The sequence below is a fragment of the Pecten maximus genome, chromosome 16 (assembly GCF_902652985.1).
Source record: "Pecten maximus chromosome 16, xPecMax1.1, whole genome shotgun sequence".
Lineage (NCBI taxonomy): Eukaryota > Metazoa > Mollusca > Bivalvia > Pectinida > Pectinidae > Pecten > Pecten maximus.
The window spans coordinates 18236720-18259202 of NC_047030.1; the positions used below are offsets into that span (position 1 = coordinate 18236720).

General features: G+C 40.1%; 1 protein-coding gene and 1 long non-coding RNA gene across 5 annotated transcripts; one reads left to right on the forward strand and one right to left on the reverse strand.

The window, feature by feature from the left end:
• Positions 1–13: 13 nt before the first annotated feature.
• On the forward strand, positions 14–13204 carry LOC117344871 (metabotropic glutamate receptor 7-like). 3 transcript variants are annotated; one of them, XM_033907730.1, is made up of 9 exons: positions 14–584; positions 3861–3973; positions 4399–4598; positions 5645–5861; positions 6375–6508; positions 7142–7360; positions 7751–7870; positions 9163–10296; positions 11747–13204. In XM_033907730.1, exons 1-9 carry the CDS (start codon positions 78–80, stop codon positions 12100–12102), a joined length of 3000 nt encoding a protein of 999 aa, XP_033763621.1. In that variant the 5' UTR covers positions 14–77; the 3' UTR covers positions 12103–13204. The 3 variants fall into 3 exon arrangements, with proteins under 3 accessions (XP_033763621.1, XP_033763622.1, XP_033763623.1); XM_033907731.1 differs by having other exon boundaries at positions 9166–10296; XM_033907732.1 differs by having other exon boundaries at positions 7142–7321.
• Positions 13205–13938: 734 nt separating this feature from the next.
• LOC117344872 lies at positions 13939–22468 on the reverse strand. Of its 2 annotated transcripts, XR_004536276.1 has the most exons (3): positions 20363–20463; positions 20137–20249; positions 13939–15244 (listed from the first exon to the last, which is right to left on the reverse strand). It is a non-coding gene; the product is annotated as an uncharacterized LOC117344872 (long non-coding RNA). The 2 variants fall into 2 exon arrangements; XR_004536277.1 differs by lacking the exons at positions 20137–20249; positions 20363–20463 and adding an exon at positions 22426–22468.
• Positions 22469–22483: the final 15 nt, after the last annotated feature.

Sequence of the window (22483 nt, forward strand, 5' to 3'; positions counted from 1 at the left end):
TTGTAAGAACCATTCTTGGACGTGACAGAAACATTCGAATATTGTTTATAACAGGTCGATGAAAGAGGACCACGGCGATGTTGACATATGGAACTGAGTTTGGGGTGTTCGTCATAACTTTGTGTGTACTAGTGAACCCTAGCCTTGGGATGTTGAGAGCAAACGTAACCGGTGACGTCATCTTGGGTGGTTTGTTTCCAATTCACAGAGGTACAGACGATGGACAATGTGGCGACATCCAGGAACAAGATGGCATCCAAACTCTCGAAACAGCCATCTGGACTTTACAACAGATAAACGCCAAATATCAAAATCTCAGAATAGGCCTTGTTGCTATGGATACATGTGAATCAGACACAGTTGCCTTGGAGAACGCGTTAGAATTTGTCAGCATGGACGGAATTAATTTGGGGTCTAATCCCATTGATTATGGATACATTTGTCGTGACGGTAGCCTCCCTTACCAGAACTCTTTTACCGGTCCAGTACGCATGAGCAACAGGGCGGTTGGCGTAGTGGGTGCAGCTTTTAGCCAGGTTTCTATCGCCGTAGCCAGTTTTCTACGACTTTTCAAAGTACCGCAGGTAAAAATTTACTTATATCCTTACTGTATATGTACATTGTACATGTTGTTCAATTGATGAAAAATACAGAATATTGGAATTATATTATCTAAGAATCTATCGTTCTCCGACGAGTTTTATTAATTAATTTTTTCTATATGCACGTTTTTATTTCATAGAATCTAAACTTAACATCTTGCAAGCCGACCTATGTTACGTCGACGCTTCACACGTCACTCCGCATATCAAACATTGTAGCTTTACATCAATCACTTTGATGATTATGATTTTTTTTATGAAACTCTTTCTAATGAGATAAGGAAGAAAACCCACATTATGTGATCAGTTTGGCACGATAGCATTTTCAAGTTATCTTTAAAATGTAAATATTGAACGGTTATCGGTTTATATTGCGGACGCCATTCGTGTGTCTTTGACCCAGATAGAATTCATATCGACATATTGCCTTTTTTGTGTCTCTGTTTGGTAAAACTTTGCTATAATATGATAAGACAGGCAATATGGTATCTACATAAACAATAGTCACAAGTCTAACACACACTGTCGTGTAAACCACAGGTGCCTGACTCGTTTTTATAAAATAATAACATATAGAGTACATATAAATGAGATCTCATTTATATGTACTCTATATGTTATTATTTTATAAAAACGAGTCAGGCACCTGTGTGTAAACATCTGTTCATTGACCAAAAGCCATCTCAACGCTTACATCATTCAAAAGATTATATATGTTATGCTGTATTGTTTATCAATAGCAATGACCTAGCTGATAAGCATCATCATCTGAATATGTGTCTTCATTATCAATAATTTTATCTTGCGAGAAGCAATGTAAATAAAGATGAATGTCTAGTTTATAGTAAAGTACCTGCATCAAATCCTCGATACCACGGGGGTCACTTTCACTTCCCCTATATGTACCCCAGCCTCGATACCACGGGGGTTACTTTCACTTCCCCTCTCTGTACCACATCCTCGATACCACGGGGGTTACTTTAACTTCCCCTCTGTGTACCCCAGCCTCGATACCACGGGGGTCACTTTCACTTCCCCTATATGTACCCCAGCCTCGATACCACGGGGGTTACTTTCACTTCCCTTCTCTGTACCACATCCTCGATACCACGGGGGTTACTTTTACTTCCGCTCTCTGTACCCCATCCTCGATACCACGGGGGTTACTTTTACTTCCCCTCTCTGTACCCCATCCTCGATACCACGGGGGTTACTCTCACTTCACCTCTCTGTACCCCATCCTCGATACCATGGGGTTACTTTTACTTCCGCTCTCTGTACCCCATCCTCGATACCACGGGGGTTACTTTCACTTCCCTTCTCTGTATCCCATCCTCGATACCACGGGGGTTACTTTTACTTCCGCTCTCTGTACCCCATCCTCGATACCACGGGGGTTACTTTTACTTCCGCTCTCTGTACACCATCCTCGATACCACGGGGGTTACTTTCACTTCCGCTCTCTGTACCCCATCCTCGATACCACGGGGGTTACTCTCACTTCCCCTCTCTGTACCCCATCCTCGATACCACGGGGGTTACTTTCACTTCCCCTCTCTGTACCACATCCTCGATACCACGGGGGTTACTTTTACTTCCCCTCTCTGTACCCCATCCTCGATACTACGGGGGTTACCTCACTTCCCCTCTCTGTACCACATCCTCGATACCATGGGGTTACTTTTATTTCCTCTCTCTGTACCCCATCCTCGATACCATGGGGTTACTTTCACTTCCGCTCTCTGTACCCCATCCTCGATACCACGGGGGTTACTTTAACTTCCGCTCTCTGTACCACATCCTCGATACCACGGGGTTACTCTCACTTCCCCTCTCTGTACCCCATCCTCGATACCATGGGGTTACTTTTACTTCCGCTCTCTGTACCACATCCTCGATACCACGGGGGTTACTTTAACTTCTGCTCTCTGTACCCCATCCTCGATACCACGGGGGTTACTTTCACTTCCCCTCTCTGTACCCCATCCTCGATACCTTGGGGTTACTTTTACTTCTGCTCTCTGTACCCCATCCTCGATACCACGGGGGTTACTTTCACTTCCCCTCTCTGTACCCCATCCTCGATACTACGGGGTTACTTTCACTTCCGCTCTCTGTACCCCATCCTCGATACCACGGGGTTACTTTCACTTCCGCTCTCTGTACCCCATCCTCGATACTATGGGATTACTTTCACTTTCCCTCTCTGTACCCCATCCTCCATACCACGGGGTTACTTTTACTTCCGCTCTATGTACCCCATCCTCGATACCACGGGGGTTACTTTCACTTCCCCTCTCTGTACACAATCCTCGATACCACGGGGTTACTTTTACTTCCCCTCTCTGTACCCCATCCTCCATACCATGGGGGTTACTTTTATTTCCTCTCTCTGTACCCCATCCTCGATACCATGGGGTTACTTTTCCTTCCGCTCTCTGTACCCCATCCTCGATACCACGGGGGTTACTTTTACTTCCGCTCTCTGTACCACATCCTCGATACCATGGGGTTACTTTTCCTTCCGCTCTCTGTACCCCATCCTCGATACCACGGGGGTTACTTTTACTTCCGCTCTCTGTACCACATCCTCGATACCATGGGGTTACTTTTCCTTCCGCTCTCTGTACCACATCCTCGATACCAAGGGGGTTACTTTTACTTCCCCTCTCTGTACCACATCCTCGATACCACGGGGGTTACTTTAACTTCCGCTCTCTGTACCACATCCTCGATACCACGGGGGTTACTCTCACTTCACCTCTCTGTACCCCATCCTCGATACCACGGGGGTTACTTTAACTTCCGCTCTCTGTACCACATCCTCGATACCACGGGGTTACTCTCACTTCCCCTCTCTGTACCCCATCCTCGATACCACGGGGGTTACTTTTACTTCCGCTCTCTGTACCACATCCTCGATACTATGGGGTTACTTTAACTTCCGCTCTCTGTACCACATCCTCGATACCACGGGGGTTACTCTCACTTCCCCTCTCTGTACCCCATCCTCGATACCACGGGGTTACATTTACTTCCGCTCTCTGAACCCCATCCTCGATACCATGGGGTTACTTCTTATTTTCGCTTAAGATGAAATTTTATCAAATAATGTTAAAAATAGATGTCTGCTATTTTAGGAGTAGGGATTTGGCTGGATGTGTATGACAAATGCAATTGCTGCAAAATTAGATGACCAATTAACATTGAGTGATACTAGTATATTGGCCCAATGTGATTAAATCTGTTTTGTTACAGATAAGTTACTGGTCAACTAGTCCGGAACTTAGCGACCAGGATCGGTTTTCATATTTCAAGAGAACTGTCCCTTCCGATGCCTTTCAAGCTCGTGTTATCGTCAACATTCTCCTGTAAGTATCTCAATACGATTGTCCATCAGCTCACTGACACGTGACGAAAGCTGGGTACGCGTCTTACCTATTACTGATATTTTAAACATCCCGTCATTTTCTTGCAATCCTGGTCTTACAGACTTTTTATTGTCTTGAGCGATATAATGGTTTTCAATGCGCTGGTTCTCTCTTTGATAACGTTTTAAAAGAAATCGCTTACCCTTTTCTTGTCTTACCCACGACTTACCTATGCTAGATCCATGTTAAAGATTTCTTTAAAATTATTGTGTATCTGTAAAGATGATTTTAGGAAAGTTCAACAGAAAGTATATATATATGCGATCATTTTATAAAGGTTACGGATATGTTCACAGTAATGTACATTTACTAGTATATACATACCAAGTCGTTTTAATCTCAAAGATGATTTGTTTATATTTCAGTCACCTGGAATGGTGGTATGTTGTTGCTCTATATGAACAGACAAGTTACGGGGCAAACCTTTACTTCGAGACGAAGCGTCTGGCTGAAGAGGAAGGCATCTGTTTCGGTTTGACAGAAAAGATCACTCCTTCTAAAGATGGAATAGATGATGAGTTAGAACGGCTAGCGTACAAGATTTCGGATATCAAAAACTCACACGGTAGGTGACTTATTACTGAGGATAAATCGGGTAACGGGGTAGATTATATTGAGTGGGGGAAAGTTGCATATTCAAGGGGGGGGGGGGGGGGAGGCACTGTCATGCATGTTGTGCCATTTCTAAGGGGGAGGGGAGAGGGATCAAAGCCATGCATAAGATGCCATTTCAAAGCAGGAGGGGAGAGGGAGCAAAGTCATGCATGAGGTGCCATTTCTAAGGGGGAGGGGTCAATGGCGTGCATAAGGTGCCATTTCAAAGCGGGAGGGTAGAGGGAGCAAAGTCATGCATGAGATGCCATTTCAATGGGCCATACATTGTTTACTACACTTTTACGTCTCTATGCCACATGTCCCAATACCATCATCCTTCCTGAGCTTAAAGAAACTTATAACTTATCACATTGGAAATAATTACATAATTTTAGGGGGTAAATCCTGAACTAATACTTTACTTTTAAAAGTCAAGGATGCTTTCATATGGAAATAAATGCCGATAAATCTCCCTAAGTTAAGGAACGCTGGTTAAATCGGTGTCAGGCGTCATCATACCAGATATCCGGATGTAGCATAACAGAAGTCAATACTGATAATCATGTTCAGGAAATGCTGAAGGTATTCAATTTCAATTTCAACCAATTTTATTGCAAAAAGCAAAAGGATTTGGCATCAGGCAAAGCCTATTTTAGCCATCTCCAAACAAATCCGGTATGGTACAATGGTAACAAAACATATAAACAGTAAACAACATATTATATCAGTGTATCTCCCCAAACCATCACACACAGTAGAAATAATCTAGGCAAATCTTCCAGTTTCAGCTACGTATTCTGATATACATTTTAACAGATATAAATTTGTTTCTTCGTTACAATCATGACAACCATGCAATGCTGAAGGTATTCACAGAAAGTGAAATCTTCCTCTGTCACTATTTACGTAAAGTTGAAGGTATTCACAGAAAGTGAAACATTCCCCTGTCATTATTCACGTAAAGTTGTAGGTATTCTGATCAGTGAAATTTTCGTCCATTCGGACAAATCTATTCAGGTAAAGTGGTTGTGATTCTCATCACTCACTATGGTCTGGCCAAGGCGCTGTTCCAGGCGGTGGACCGGAAGTCATTGGTAGACACTGTACGCTGGATAGGTGTTGACGCATGGGCAGGGCGGCAGTTTGACGAGACCATACAGAAAGTGGTAGGAGGAGCTATAGCTGTACAGCCATTGGCCAGGAAGTTGGAGGGGTTCGATGACTACTTCACAAGGTCAGTGAAATATAAATACAAATAATTTTAATATTTTAAACCAAAGTGTATCCATAGGCCACCATCTGACCGTTCTTTGTATAGGACTTACTGGAATTATGAATTAATGGATAATACTTGTTTAAACATTATGTGCAAAATTACTGTAAAACAGGTTCCGATGTCATTCGAAAAAGGGCGTTTTGACAGGTGATATTTTACTAGTTGTTTGTGACATAAATACCATAAAATACTGACACTAAAACGAAACTGTAATACCAAACAAAACAAGGGCAAAATACGAACAAAAGATTTGCATGCAGACCATTGCAGAATTTAAAGGAGAGTAAGCCAGGTGTTCCGGAGGAATGAGCGTCTTCTGCTTCATCACCTACACTCGCTATGTAAATCTTGGTCAAATTGGGGTAAGTCACATTCCCAAAATGAGAGTTAGGGTGGTGACAACGGAACTGTTAGGGAAAACATGTTTACTCTAGTGTTAAGTCATTCTAACAGTGAACATACCATTTTCAGCCTGACTCCGGCAACGAACTCTTTGAATCCGTGGTTCCGGGAATACTGGGAGTACCATTTCAACTGTAAACTCCACGGAAATACCAAAACAGGGAATTCTTGTACAGGAAAGGAACGTCTGAGCTCTGCTAACGGTAATTAGTATATTAATGTGGTTCTTCTGATAAATAACGACAGGATTCTGTCGACAGAAATGACGTCATCGTCTCATTACGGCCATTATCTTACTTTACGTATATGTTGTTGGTTTTTTTTAATATGGAGACAAGTCCCGTTCTGACTCCTTGTTATACTATTGTTTTATCGTGACATTTTTTGTAAGGTGTTCAGATATTTTTTTATCTCTATTTTTTTTATCATGGTTAAACCAGAGACTTGTATATCATGATATATATGTCTCTGGTTAAACGCTCTCAGAATGACAATTAAGATTATACGAGTACTAGGGGATGAAATGCCCAGAAAGAAAACTATTGAAAAATAGAGGTCAAACGTGTTACAGTGGTTGAAACGGATCAATTGTGTTTTCTGAAATGATAGAAGAAATAGGTATGAGACTGAGACTGTCTGTCAATACACTCAATATATAATCTATTGAGTGTATCAACAGACGAGTCTAATACCTACTATTCTACCGTGGCCTCGCCCGTCTTCCTTGACGATAGTGTTATTCAGGAAGTCGCAATCCAAGTAGCATTGCTTCCCAATTAGGATGTTAACTCAATACACTATGACTACTGATCACAAACACCTGACACTCCTTTTAGGGTATGAACAGCTCCAGTCCCTGTACTACGTCAGGGACGCCATTCTAGCATTCGCCGACGCTTTACACCAGATCCACAGGGATACTTGTGGACTATATTACCGTGGTATATGTCCGAACATGGCAGCCAGTCTTACGGGAGACATGTTACTGTCAGCGCTAGATAACGTCGAGTTCACAGGTAATGATACTGCCAGAAACGATAACGTCGAGTTCACAGGTAATGATACTGCCAGTAAAGATAATGTCGAGTTCACAGGTAATAATACTGCCAGTAAAGATAACGTCGAGTTCACAGGTAATGATACTGTCAGTAAAGATAATGTCGAGTTCAAAGGTATCAGATATTGCTGGATAATGTTGAATTCACAGATTAAGAAAACATTGTTGTTTTTTGTTCTTTAATATACGCTTTCCTGTAAGTGATATTACTGCTTCCCAAAAGCAACAAGTAAAACCTGATGAATTGTGTGAATCGTTTTGTGTAATGCCCTAAACCACTTATGTATGCAATTACCAATATTATGCAATTACCAATATTTGTGACAGTATTTAAATGACCATAGCGGTAAGGATGAACTTTAGAAAACAACCCTTATCATTCATGCAGACCCCTTAGGATTTCCATTCCACTTCATCAACGGTACTGATGGACCTCCGCGGTACAGTATCATGGTATACAGAAAGGAGGGCAACAAGTTCCAGTGGCAGGAAGTTGGAAACTACACAGGTACGTTAGCAAATTATAGCATTACTCATTCATGAAGATACAATATGGAATGATCAGTGTAAATGACAAAAAGGTGAACTACTGTCAGACAGCAATATCACCATTAGGGGGATGTCTAGCAAGATGTATAAGAAGAGTACTCAGTTTGTCATCTTGAGTTGTGGACTTTTTGATATAGTAAAATCGGGTTATTTTTACCCATAATAAACATATTGTAGATGTTACCGGGGTTTAGTCATCCGAGGTAATTTGACACAAATGAACTCCTTACAGAGCAGATTCATTGCTGCCAGAAACGGTTGATCCTTAAAAAGGCTTGATTTGTTAAAACAAATAGACTAAGCATCCCCAGTCCGCTGTGAATAAAGAACAATTATCTACCCTATCATTATGGTAAGCTAAATTATAACTTTTTTTATGGCAAGCGAATTTAACGTTTTTCTCCTACGAAGTATAAACGTTATGTTGGGTTTAAATATAATTTCCTTGTTTTCTTGAATTTCCTGAAATAACATCCCAGCTTTCACAACCAAGCTGGTTTTTCTAGTTAACTCGATATTCAAGGGTTTATTTCCATTATTCTGGGGGATATTTTCAATAACATGGTTTCCGTGATGTTTGCTTACATCATAGTCATATTGGGAAAATTTCAGAGGAAATCTCGTTGTTTTCCTGGCAGGATGACATATTATTATACGGGAGTAGAGATAGCATGGTTTTCACGACTTTTTGTCCTTATCAAATGAAATACGGGTTTCCGGATAAAATATCCACATTTGTTTTGTATAAAGGCGTATCACTTTCGGATTCGTCACCATCTTTGTTTGACTTTTTGACTTGTAGAGACTTGAAAGTTTAAGATCTATGCGATTTGGTAAATCGCCTCCGCACTCTCCATGAGCACGTCTTTGACACTACAGGGGTTTCGTTCTTTTGCTCTCCGCGCACTTTGCAAGGATTGTTGGAAAATACTGTTTTCCAACGAGTTACTCATGTATAATTATAAAAGTGATTTTTCAATTCATCTGAATTAACTATGATTTTAATATCTTGATTTATATGTTAGATCGCCCCCACGATTAGCTAGTGAACATAATCCCTGGAGTACCGAGGATGACGTAGGGATATCAGCGATGTACGTGTTTCGATTCAAATATAGCTGTTGTCTTTGTTATGACGTAAAATATAGTGGTCCCCGTCATACATCAATATATCAATCTTGCCATTGGATGTTAACAACTATGATAAAGTTTTTGTTCTTTAACTTATCATTATAGTTTTATTTTACATAGAAGGCTTAGAAGGACAATACCGATTTGACATCCAAAACTTGCCATACAACAAGTCTATCTGTTCTTCCGCCTGTGATGTCGGCCAGGAGAAACGAGTTTTGGCCAGCCGGCCGTGTTGCTGGTACTGCAAGGACTGTACAAAAGATCAATATGTATCAGAAGAATTTACCTGCGAAACGTGCCCACAAAGTACTTCACCAAACAACTTCCGGAATGCGTGCTCTCTACTTCCGGTGGAGTATGTTTCATTTGGTGATTCCATTGCCGTTGTTGCATGTGTGTTTTCCAGTGTAGGAATACTATTGTGCGTGTTCGTTTTTGTAATCTATATCCGGTCCCGGTCAACTCCAATAGTCAAGGCTTCTGGTATAGAACTTAGTTTTGTCTTGTTGGCTGGGATCGTATTATCCTACGCGTCTACTTTCATTTTCATAGCCAAACCTTCCGACGTGATCTGTGGTTTCCGACGAGCTCTTCTCGGAATCTGCTACACTATGTGTTACGCCACCATTCTTACAAAGACAAATAGAATATACAGAATATTTTCTATGAGAGAAAGAAAAACAAATCGTGTAATAATGAAACGCTTTACAAGCTCCAAATCTTCTCTGGTGATAACACTACTACTCTGTGCAATAGAGTGTGTGGCCATTGTTGTGTGGTTGATATTCGATCCGCCAAAAGCAGTAAACATGGACTACAAACCTGATGACGTGATACACAATATTTTGGTCTGTCATGACAGTATGGATTTTTCCTACATCGGAGTACTCATATACCCGTTTATACTGATGCTGGTATGTATTGTGTATGCTGTGAAGACAAGGAAGACGCCTGATGGTTTTAACGAAACAAAATTTATAACATTCTGCTGCTCCTCCACAGTCATTGTGTGGATAGCATTTATCCCTACTTACTTCTCCACGAACAACTCATTCCTAAGAATGGCGTCGTTGACATTGTCGCTGTTTGTGAATGCCACTGTGATACTATCCCTTCTTTTTCTGAGGAAAATCTACATCGTTTTGTTTAGACCTAAGAAAAACACGCGCGAGAAGGTGATGAGCCGAGCGTCCTTGAGTCATGATCTCGGCGACAAAGAAAGTAACTACAGCAACGTCCACACGCGGCCTGGTAAGTACTTATTTCAACCTCGATAAACATGTGTTCTTCCTTCTACCGAGACAAGTCTGTTTTCAGCCGGTTAAGTGCTTCCTTCCACCGCGATAAGCCTGTGGTCGGCCGGATAGGTACTTCCTTCTACAACGATAAGTCTGTGTTCGGCCGGATAAGTACTTCCTTCTACCGCGTTAAGTATGTGTTCGGCCGGATAAGTACTTCCTTCTACAACGATAAGTATGTGTTCGACCGTATAAGTACTTCCTTCTACAACGATAAGCCTGTGTTCGGCCGGATGAGTACTTCATTCTACCGCGATAAGCCTGTGTTCGGCCGGATGAGTACTTCATTCTACCGCGATAAGTCTGTGTTCGGCTTGATTAGTTCTTCCATCTACCGCGATAAGTCTGTTTTCAGCCGGTTAAGTGCTTCCTTCCACCGCGATAAGCCTGTGTTCGGCCGGATGAGTACTTCATTCTACCGCGATAAGCCTGTGTTCGGCTTGATTAGTTCTTCCATCTACCGCGATAAGTCTGTTTTCAGCCGGTTAAGTGCTTCCTTCCACCGCGATAAGTCTGTGTTCGGCCGGATGAGTACTTCCTTCTACCCCGATAAGTCTGTGTTCGGCCGGATGAGTACTTCCTTCTACCCCGATAAGTCTGTGTTCGGCCGGATGAGTACTTCCTTCTACCCCGATAAGTCTGTGTTCGGCCGGATGAGTACTTCCTTCCATAGCGATAAGCCTGTGTTCGGCCGGATTAGTTCTTCAATCTACCCCGATAAGTCTGTGTTCGGCCGTATGAGTACTTCCTTCTACCCCGATAAGTCTGTGTTCGGCCGGATGAGTACTTCCTTCTACCCCGATAAGTCTGTGTTCGGCCGGATGAGTACTTCCTTCTACCCCGATAAGTCTGTGTTCGGCCGGATGAGTACTTCCTTCTACCCCGATAAGCCTGTGTTCGGCCGGATTAGTTCTTCCATCTACCACGATAAGTATGGATTCGGACGGGTTCGTACTTCCATCTACCGCGATAAGTCTGTGTTCGGCCGGATGAGTACTTTCTTCTACCGCGATAAGTCTGTGTTCGGCCGGATAAGTACTTCCTTATACCGCAATAAGTCCGACTCTCTTCGAATAGAAACGACAAACAACGTAAATGGACAGACACAATTTGAAGATTACATATTTCATCAGCTATTGTTAATATGACATTAGATTAATGAATGTGATAGTTTGATTAATGTAATTAAAATTCCAAATTATATGTGCGAATATAGAAATTATGAATTAAGAGTAGTACGTTAAACTTTGGTATATTGATTTTTCTGAAGAAATCTATTTAATCCAATGCTGCAAAGAATGTATTTGAATGGTTCAAATTTCCCAAATTTTAACAAAGACAACCTCCGCAGAACACAATTGGAACTACCATCTCTTTAAGTCTTGTATTTTAAATCTTTCCAGTATCTACGTGTTCCGTCAGTAGACCAGACAGACAGGATGTTCAGGAGACTGGTAAGCAGGTTAACGGAATCAAACCAGAGGTAAAGCGTATGGATTCGGAAGGCTTCTCCATTTCCACTCCAGGGATTGGCAGTCTGGGGATGAGTTTGAGTGGGTCGCAGATTCTTTCGGAAATCTTACCCAATATGCAGGAACGTACCGTCAACCCCAGACATCTGACGCTTCGTGATCCCGAGGATAGTGTCGACCCCGGAGTCAGTAGGTCTAGACTGAAACCCTATCAACATGTCATCCCCGAGATCAAAGTAAATGATATGCCATTATCTTCTCTGGCGTCCAACAAAGTGGTCTCGTAAATTTTAAAACGAAACAAAATCGCAACCTCTCGACCGAATTCCGCCAAGACTAGGAATGAAAATTTGATTCGGAGATTTGACGAACATTGCCAATACCTGTCGCGCTCGGAGGGAGGCAGAAGAATTCTCATCCCGTGAACATAAATAGCTGTGTCAGTTCAATGAATATTGTTTCTAATGTTCAACTAGTCTGAGGAAATCATATACTGTAAAAGTACATATTTTAGCGGTTATCATATTTTAACGCTATTTGCTCTAGAAGCATTACGCTAAATTACTATTGCCCTAATTACATTATATATGTGTTTTCCTACAGAAAATATCAGAATGCTTTAATTCTTCATTGCGCTAATTTGTTATGATTTGGAAGTGAGCGAAAATATTATTGCGCTAAATTAATACGATTATAGCATGTTGTTCAAGCGATTTTCACGTACCATATCGTCTTCCAGATGTATTGGATATCATCTTTGTTGAGTTATTGTCAACATCAGTAGCTAGTCCTGTCGACTGACTGCACACTGAAAATATTATTGCTATAAATGGCTCTGTTAGGCCGGAACATGTTGAACTATGCCTAAATTTCCTTTCTGGAATCAGTGTTAATACTTTGTTAAAATGTTGCCACCAGAGTGATTCAGACAAATATGATTACGTCAGTACACAAAAAGTTAATGGTCTTGTCATTAAACTCAAAGAAGTAATATACGATATGACCAATGATAATGAAGTTTATTGATTTTAAACTGTTAGGTAAAATTAATTGCCATCTGAAAACTACTCAGAGAAGCGATCAACACAGACATGTTATAGTTATGTATATAGAAGACGTCTACCCTTCAGGAACACATGGCCTTATTTCCCTTGTCATTTTCAGATAATCCATGTTTAAAAAAAATACAGTTCATACAATGTATGATACAAATACTGTTAACGTGGAAATTTACGCAAGACGGGAAATTCACGCTAATTAAGCGGAATCAATTTAATCCCGAAAATTTACCCTGCGCGTATTATTTTGATATCAATTTCCGTAATCTCGAACTACAAAAGAAGGTGGATCGATCGCGAGAAATACACCCACGCGTATAGTTTACATATCGAAATCGCGAAATTAAACCCCCGCGAAAATAACCACGTTTACAATTCAAGAAATTGTAGAATTGTGTATCTTTACACCTAATATTTGTTCTCGTTATGTACAGCTGTTTAATTCCTCTAGGACCCGTCAGTGATTCTAGGGATAATATACAGCTACTTAAGCCTTTTAGGACTTTTAAGTGACCACAGAGTCATCATACAGTCGTTTAGTTCTAGGACTCGTCAGTGATATTAGGGACATCATACAGCTGTTTAGTTCTAGGACTCGTCAGTGATGCTAGGGACATCATACAGTCGTTTAGTTCTAGAACTCATCAGTGATGCGAGCATACAGCTGTTTAGTTCTAAGACTCGTCTGTGATGCCAGGGACATCATACAGCTGTTTAGTTCTTCTAAGACTCGTCAGAGATGATAAGGCATCATAGAATTGTTTACTTCTAGGACTCGTCATTGATGCTAAGGACATCATACAGCTGTTTAGTTCTAGGACTCATCAGTGATGCTTGTGACAGCATACAGCCGTTTAGTTATTGGACTCGTCAGTGATGTTAGGGACCAAACTTGTTAAAATCTAGACGGGAAGTAAAGACAAATCTAAGGGGGCCTAAAAAGACAAAGATTTGCTGAGCGCCACATTTTCATGCGATGAATGACTATAGAATTAACATAGGCTGATTAATAAGAAAAGCATTTTCTTTTACCTTGAATATTACGTGACAAATGCGAATTTTTTATATTATCGGTAAGATAATAGTAAGTTGCCGAAAATAAATGGCAATATCTCCTTGAATATTAAGATTGTGGTTGCCCTGAAAACTAGATATATATTTTCCATGTGAATATCGTAGACCCTATTACTTTCAGTTTAGAGATATAGTACCTATGATGTAGTATTATATATATGTATAAAAGGATACATTTATGTATATATTTTGTATTTTATAAAAAAAAAATGGATTTTAAAATAAAATAAAAAAATCATAATATGGATTTTATAAATAAATAAAATAAATTTTAATCAATTTGGCTATGTATTTTCCTTTATTGTGAATACGTGAAGCATACAAATATGACAAAATCAGGACTAATTAGTGATACGCTTCACTTAATCATTTACACATCTGTTATTTGAAATGGAAAAATGAGTACATCACTGTGGACTGCCACGATGATGAAATCTGTTGAAGCTGAGGACATCACTGAGGACTGTCAGGATGATGAGGACTGATGAAGTTGAGAACATCACTGAGGACTGTCAGGATGATGAAGTTGAGAACATCACTGAGGACGGTCAGGATGATGAGGACTGATGAAGCTGAGGACATCACTGAGGACGGACAGGATGATGAAGATTGATGAAGCTGAGAACATCACTGAGGACGGTCAGGATGATGAGGACTGATGAAGCTGAGAACATCACTGAGGACTGTCAGGATGATGAGGGCTGATGAAGCTGAGAACATCACTGAGGACGGTCAGGATGATGAGGACTGATGAAGTTGAGAACATCACTGAGGACTGTCAGGATGATGAAGATTGATGAAGCTGAGAACATCACTGAGGACGGACAGGATGATGAGTACTGATGAAGTTGAGAACATCACTGAGGACTGTCAGGATGATGAGGACTGATGAAGCTGAGAACATCACTGAGGACGGACAGGATGATGAAGCTGAGAACACCACTGAGGACTGTCAGGATGATGAAAACTGATGAAGCTGAGAACATCACTGAGGACTGATGAAGCTGAGAACATCACTGAGGACTGTCAGGATGATGAGGACTGATGAAGCTGAGAACATCACTGAGGACTGTCAGGATGATGAGGACTGATGAAGCTGAGAACATCACTGAGGACGGTCAGGATGATGAGGACTGATGAAGCTGAGAACATCACTGAGGACGGTCAGGATGATGAGGGCTGATGAAGCTGAGAACATCACTGAGGACGGACAGGATGATGAGGACTGATGAAGCTGAGAACATCACTGAGGACTGTCTGGATACTGAGATTCGTTTAGGCTTTCTGTACCGTTTGCCTGAAAGAATTGTTCAAAAGAAACAAGACAATAATTAGCATCTTTCAGTATAATTAAGGGTTAAATACAGAGAGTAAGAAAAAGGGAATTTGACATCATACAACACCATACATCAGAAACAACATTACTCATTAATCAAAATAATAAACTTTCGTTGGAGCAAAATCTTTAAGAAAAAAAGACATTTGTGCATGTTGACAAATGGAGAATTATAAAATGTTGCGACAATTAAAATATTTGAATGTATTAGTCCAGTATGTAGAGCTCGCGGACGACTAGACCTAGACTATAATATATAGTGGGATCAACATGAACGTTGAGTCAAAGCCCCTCCAGCTGTCAGGTGTATGGACAATGTTTCTTGACAGATAGCACGATTTTTATCTGTAGATCGTATTGTTTACAGTCAAGGTCACCAATGGTTACACATGTCTCCATATGTTAACATTCACAAACCAAAGTCAAAGGAATTAGGCTGTGTTTGTAGAAGAGCTGCAAGGGGTTATACACGACAGCCATAATTATATATATCAACGAGAACCACGTGGTAGCTTATAATGAATACGGACAAAGCTTCCCCGCTACTGTTTAGGTTCCTACTAGAAACCACGTAACATACAAGGACATGAAAACATAGCAGAAACCGTATTTACCTGATTACAAGAGAAAATATTTAAAAGGGTTAACTGTAATATTTTTTTTTTACGTTATTGAGCAATAACACAAAAAACTGGGGTGTACTCTGAATAAACCGCGAATGAAAAGAGTACACCCCAGTTTTTTTGTGTTATTGCTCAATAACATAAAAAAATATTACAGTTCACCCTTATAATTTAATTAACAACAATAAGAAACATTTTCAATAAGTTTAACATGTCTATTTTGCTCCAGATATTTAAAAACACATCGATAAATACAAAATCCCGTGAACAACTATTACTCCGCTGACGTCACAGTCAACTTCCGGTATAACTGAAAGTAGTTCCTTTTATTTTTTTTATGTTATGAGATGATAACATAATTTTTTGAGCCAATGAAAATGCTTGTTACAAGCAAAATTAAATTATTATAAAATATATTTCATTAATATATGTATGTGTGTATCAAAATCCTTGATTGAATGCAATTCGCACGTCCGAAGATATCCAGTAGGACACCTCAGCTGGTCACATTATACTGACAATAGGCGAATCAGTAGTCCACTCCAGAAATAGTAAGCGCTTCGCAGAAATAGAAACTACCATTTTAAGTGACTGGTATATCCCCACCAGAAGACAGAACCAAAAAACTTCCTCATATGGGGCGATCTCACAACTAAATGTCAAAAGTAATTCAGTGTTAAAAGGGACGATAGAAAGAAGAAAAATGGTCTAAAAGAAGAGAAAAGATAAGATCCCAAATTTAGTCGCCTCATACGATCATGCGACTGGGGCAAAAGTACAATTTAACGCCAAAACAAAATCGTGATTCAAGATAATATGTGTGAGGCATTAACGGATAGACAAAAAGTAGGATACGAGCTTATCAAGTTTTAAATTGACCCGACCTGAATCAACCTATTTTATGTCCACAGCTGCATCGCGCAAGGTAAGAACCAAACATCAGCCAAAACTAGCACAATGCGCGCTTACACAATATCTCGTATCAAACAACCTTTTGGTAAAATTGGTGTATATAAATTTCTCATTGAATAGGTTACTAAATCTGAGTTCAGTGCATGTTTTGGAATAAATGCGAAGACTTGTCGTGGTATACCGCAGTAAATGATATCAGCCTCTTCTGTGGCGAGTTTAGAGTTCTTAAAAAGGCAAAACAAAACAAACATACAAGCTCTAGTCCCAGCTATAGAGGGACAGTGTGTGTTCATGAAAGTAAATCTCGCTGAAAATTCCGAAGAAGATGCAAATTATATGTATCCAGGTAGTCTTCTATACCAATACAACAAGAAAGCATTTATCACACTGTGGTAGTGGTGCCACCGAGAGGATACGTGATATCGATGACAAAACTGCGCCTGTGGTGCAGTATGCCACCAACAGTGGGGGCAAACTGGAGTCGTGGTTGCTTATCACACAAGAATGGACATGAAAAGCAAATTACGAGTAGCGTTCACTAGCTTGAAAAAGAAATCATAATGATGATGAAAATATCCAGATTGAAGCAAGAAAGCTATATTGACGATGAATAATATTTGAGGGTCATTATATGGTGAAACAAGACCCGAGAATAACGCAAACCTTGACAATTATTAAATTTCTAGCTGACAACATCTTCCAACGGACAAACTGCATATCAATGGGAACAAACTGTGCCCCTTTTTGGCCCTTGTTTTGTGTCTATATTTGACTGAATTCGTCCAAGGGCTGATAAGAACAGAACCTTTACCTTGACGAGTCCTTTGATTTCACCGTAAGTTGTATTGTGCTGTTTTTAGCCCACCATCATCAGATGGTGGGCTATTCAAATCGCCCTGCGTCCGTGGTCCGTCGTCCGTCCGTCCGTCCGTCCGTCCGTCCGTCCCTCCGTCCGTCCGTAAACAATTCTTGTTATCGCTAATCCTCAGAAAGTACTGAAGGGATCTTTCTCAAATTTCATATGTGGGTTTCCCTTGGTGCCTAGTTATGCATATTGCATTTTGAGACCAATCGGAAAACAACATGGCCGACAGGCAGCCATCTTGGATTTTGACAATTGAAGTTTGTTATCGCTATTTCTGAGAAAGTACTGAAAGTATCTTTCTCAAATTTCATATGTAAGCTCCCCTTGGTGCCTAGTTATGCATATTGCATTTTGAGACCAATCGGAAAACAACATGGCCGACAGGCAGCCATCTTGGATTTTGACAATTGAAGTTTGTTATCGCTATTTCTGAGAAAGTACTAAAGGGATCTTTCTCAAATTTCACATATAGGCTCCCCATGGTGCCTAGTTATGCATATTGCATTTTGAGACCAATCGGAAAACAACATGGCCGACAGGCAGCCATCTTGGATTTTGATAATTGAAGTTTGTTATCGCTATTTCTGAGAAAGTACTGAAGGGATCTTTCTCAAATTTCATATGTAGGTTTCCCTTGGTGCCTAGTTGTGCATGTTGCATTTTGAGACCAATCGGAAAACAACATGGCCGACAGGCAGCCATCTTGGATTTTGACAATTGAAGTTTGTTATCGCTATTTCTGAGAAAGTACTGAAGGGATCTTTCTCAAATTTCATATGTAGATTCCCCTTGGTGCCTAGTTATGCATATTGCATTTTGAGACCAATCGGAAAACAACATGGCCGACAGGCAGCCATCTTGGATTTTGATAATTGAAGTTTGTTATCACTATTTCTGAGAAAGTACTGAAGGGATCTTTCTCAAATTTCATATGTAGGTTTCCCTTGGTGCCTAGTTATGCATATTGCATTTTGAGACCAATCGGAAAACAACATGGCCGACAGGCAGCCATCTTGGATTTTGACAATTGAAGTTTGTTATCGCTATTTCTGAGAAAGTACTGAAGGGATCTTTCTCAAATTTCATATGTAGATTCCCCTTGGTGCCTAGTTATGCAAATTGCATTTTGAGATCAATCGGAAAATAACATGGCCGACAGGCAGCCATCTTGAATTTTGACAATTGAAGTTTGTTATCGCTATTTCTGAGAAAGTACTGAAGGGATCTTTCTCAAATTTCATATGTAGGTTCCCCTTTGTGCCTAGTTATGCATATTGCATTTTGAGACCTATCGGAAAACAACATGGCCAACAGGCAGCCATCTTGGATTTTGACAATTGAAGTTTGTTATCGCTATTTCTAAGAAAGTACTGAAGGGATCTTTCTCAAACATTTTTGCAAGTTCTCCTTGGTCTGTAGTTCTGCATATTGCATCTAATTCTTGGGACCAATAGGAAAACAACATGGCCGACAGGCAGCCATCTTTGATTTTGACAATTGAAGTTTGTTATCGCTATTTATCAGAAATTGCTGAAGGGATCTTTGTGAAATTTCATTTGTAGGTTGCCCTCTGTGCCTAGTTATGCATATTGGATTTTGAGACCAGTCAGAAAACAACCTGCCCGACAGGCAGCCATCTTGTATTTTGACAATTGAAGTTTTTTATCGCTATTTTACAGAAGGTAATGAAGGGATCTTTCTCAAATTTCATATGTAGGTTCCCCTTGGTCCCTGGTGTTGCATTTTGGGACCAATCAGAAAACAACAGACAGCCATTATCGCTAAATCTTAAATTTTATATATAGGTTCCCCTTGTTTGAAAAGTACTAGAGGGCTGTTTCTGAATTTACACAGATTAGTAAGACTTAGAGGAAGGGAAAAGTAGAGAAAAGATCAATCTGAAATGGAACCTATAAAGATCATTCAATGGTGGGCGCCAAGATCCCTCTGGGATCTCTTGTTCCAATAAAAATAAATCACTGATTTTACTGCAGAGCTCTAGAAATACAACATAACCAACAGGGAGACCAACCACTAAACTGTAAGAAAAGCAGGATGATTTCAATTTTCCAATTGTTAATTTTCCATTTCTAGATGGCAACACACCTGCATCCCCAACATACGGTGTTTACATGCCCCAGCTGTTTCGATATTCAAGGACTCGTTCCAATGTCATGATTCACGAGTCATGATAGCTGATTACAACAGCCAAAAAAAAACACAGAAATTCGAAAGATGTAAGATAAGAATACCACAGGAAGTCTTACGGTCAACATGATGATATCCTTAGAAATATTCTATTTTGTGTGTGATATAAAGTTCCATGTGTTCTCAATACCTTGTGGTCTCTCATTTTGAGATCGTGACCTTACAAAAACTGTTGTCATGTTGTGTTTATGAATAACAATTCGATCGATAGTTACCAGGTGATGTTTGGAGATATTTGTACTTACCGGTAAGTTGTCGATCGCCGACGCATACAGGCAGACACACCGGGAGTTATAGCAGATCGGGATACCGTTGATACAGTGACAATGCTTTGGCTCAGTGCATATCCTCATTGGATCTGATGAATATCCAAATATATTATAATTAATTTAGATATCAATACATGGTTAAGTTACATATCAGAATGTTACCTTTTTCAAGAACAACATGATTGGTATGTAGGATAATTACCTGGAGGGCCAACACTGCTAGGTGTTGTGGTACTGGTTGATATCTCTTCAGATGGCCGTGGCATGCCTGTTTTAAAAAATAATAATTTGAATTAGAATATGCATCATTTGAAGTTCAGTATGATAATAGTAAGACTTAGTACATCAGTATATTGTAATAGGAAAATCTCCACTGTGTGAAATGTGTAAAAACATTCGCAATATTCGTGAGAAATAGAAACTACCATTTTAAGTGACTGGTATATCCCCACCGGAAGACAGAACCAAAAAACTTCCTCATATGGGGCGATCACACAACTAAATGTCAAAAGTAATTCAGTGTTAAAAGGGACGATAGAAAGAAGAAAATTGCTCTAAAAGAAGAGAAAAGATAAGATCCCAAATTTAGTCGCCTCATACGATCATGCAACTGGGGCAAAAGTACAATTTAACGCCAAAACAAAATCGTGATTCAAGATAATATGTGTGAGGCATTAACGGATAGACAAAAAGTAGGATACGAGCTTATCAAGTTTTAAATTGACCCGACCTGAATCAACCTATTTCATGTCAACAGCTGCATCGCGCAAGGTAAGAACCAAACATCAGCCAAAACTAGCACAATGCGCGCTTACACAACATCTCGTATCAAACAACCCTTTGGTAAAATTGGTGTGTATATAAATTTCTCATTGAATAGGTTACTAAATCTGAGTTCAGTGCATGTTTTGGAATAAATACGAAGACTTGTCGTGGTATACCGCAGTAAATGATATCAGCCTCTTCTGTGGCGAGTTTAGAGTTCTTAAAAAGGCAAAACAAAACAAAACAAACATACAAGCTCTTGTCCCAGCTATAGAGGGACAGTGTGTGTTCATGAAAGTAAATCTCGCTGAAAATTCCGAAGAAGATGCAAATTATATGTATCTAGGTAGTGTTCTATACAAATACAACAAGAAAGCATTAATCATGAAAAACAGCTTTCACACTGTGGCAGTGGTGCCACCGAGAGGATACGTGATATCGATGACAAAACTCCGCCTGTGGTGCAGTATGATACAACTCCGCCTGTGGTGCAGCATGCTACAACTCCACCTGTGGCGCAGTATGATACAACTCCACCTTTGGTGCAGTATGATACAACTTCACCTGTGGTGCAGTATGATACAACTCCACATGTGGTGCAGTATGCCACCAACAGTGGGGGCAAACTGGAGTCGTAGTTGCTTATCACACAAGAATGGACATGAAAAGCAAATTACGAGTAGCGTTCACTAGTTTGAAAAGGAAATCATAATGATGATGAAAATATCCAGATTGAAGCAAGAAAGCTATAATGACGATGAATAATATTTGAGGATCATTATATGGTGAAACAAGACCCGAGAATAACGCAAACCTTGACAATTATTAAATTTCTAGCTGACAACATCTTCCAACGGACAAACTGCATATCAATGGGAACAAACTGTGCCCCTTTTTGGCCCTTGTTTTGTGTCTATATGAGACTGAATTCGTCCAAGGGCAGATAAGAACAGAACCCTTTACCTTGACGAGTCCTTTGATTTCATCGTAAGTTGTATTGTGCTGTTTTTCCAATAAAAATAAATCACTGATTTTACTGCAGAGCTCTAGAAATACAACATAACCAACAGGGAGACCAACCACTAAGCTGTATGAAAAACGGGACGATTTCAATTTCCCAATTGTTAATTTTCCATTTCTAGATGGCAACACACCTGCATCCCCAACATACGGTGTTTGCATGCCCCAGCTGTTTCGATATTCAAGGACTCGTTCCAATGTCATGATTCACGAGTCATGATAGCTGATTACAACAGCCAAAAAAAACACAGAAATTCGAAAGATGTAAGATAAGAATACCACAGGAAGTCTTACGGTCAACATGATGATATCCTTAGAAATATTCTATTTTGTGTGTGATATAAAGTTCCATGTGTTCTCTATACCTTGTGGTCTCTCATTTTGAGATCGTAACCTTACAAAAACTGTTGTCATGTTGTGTTTATGAATAACAATTCGATCGATAGTTACCAGGTGATGTTTGGAGATATTTGTACTTACCGGTAAGTTGTCGATCGCCGACGCATACAGGCAGACACACCGGGAGTTATAGCAGATT

Excerpts from the sequence above, each read along its gene's own strand:
- LOC117344871 (XM_033907730.1), top strand. The coding sequence starts at position 78 with ATGTTGACATATGGAACTGAGTTTGGGGTGTTCGTCATAACTTTGTGT. Across the intron at positions 7,361-7,750 it reads CGATAACGTCGAGTTCACAG|ACCCCTTAGGATTTCCATTC; the intron begins GTAATGATACTG and ends TCATTCATGCAG. Across the intron at positions 7,871-9,162 it reads GGAAGTTGGAAACTACACAG|AAGGCTTAGAAGGACAATAC; the intron begins GTACGTTAGCAA and ends TATTTTACATAG.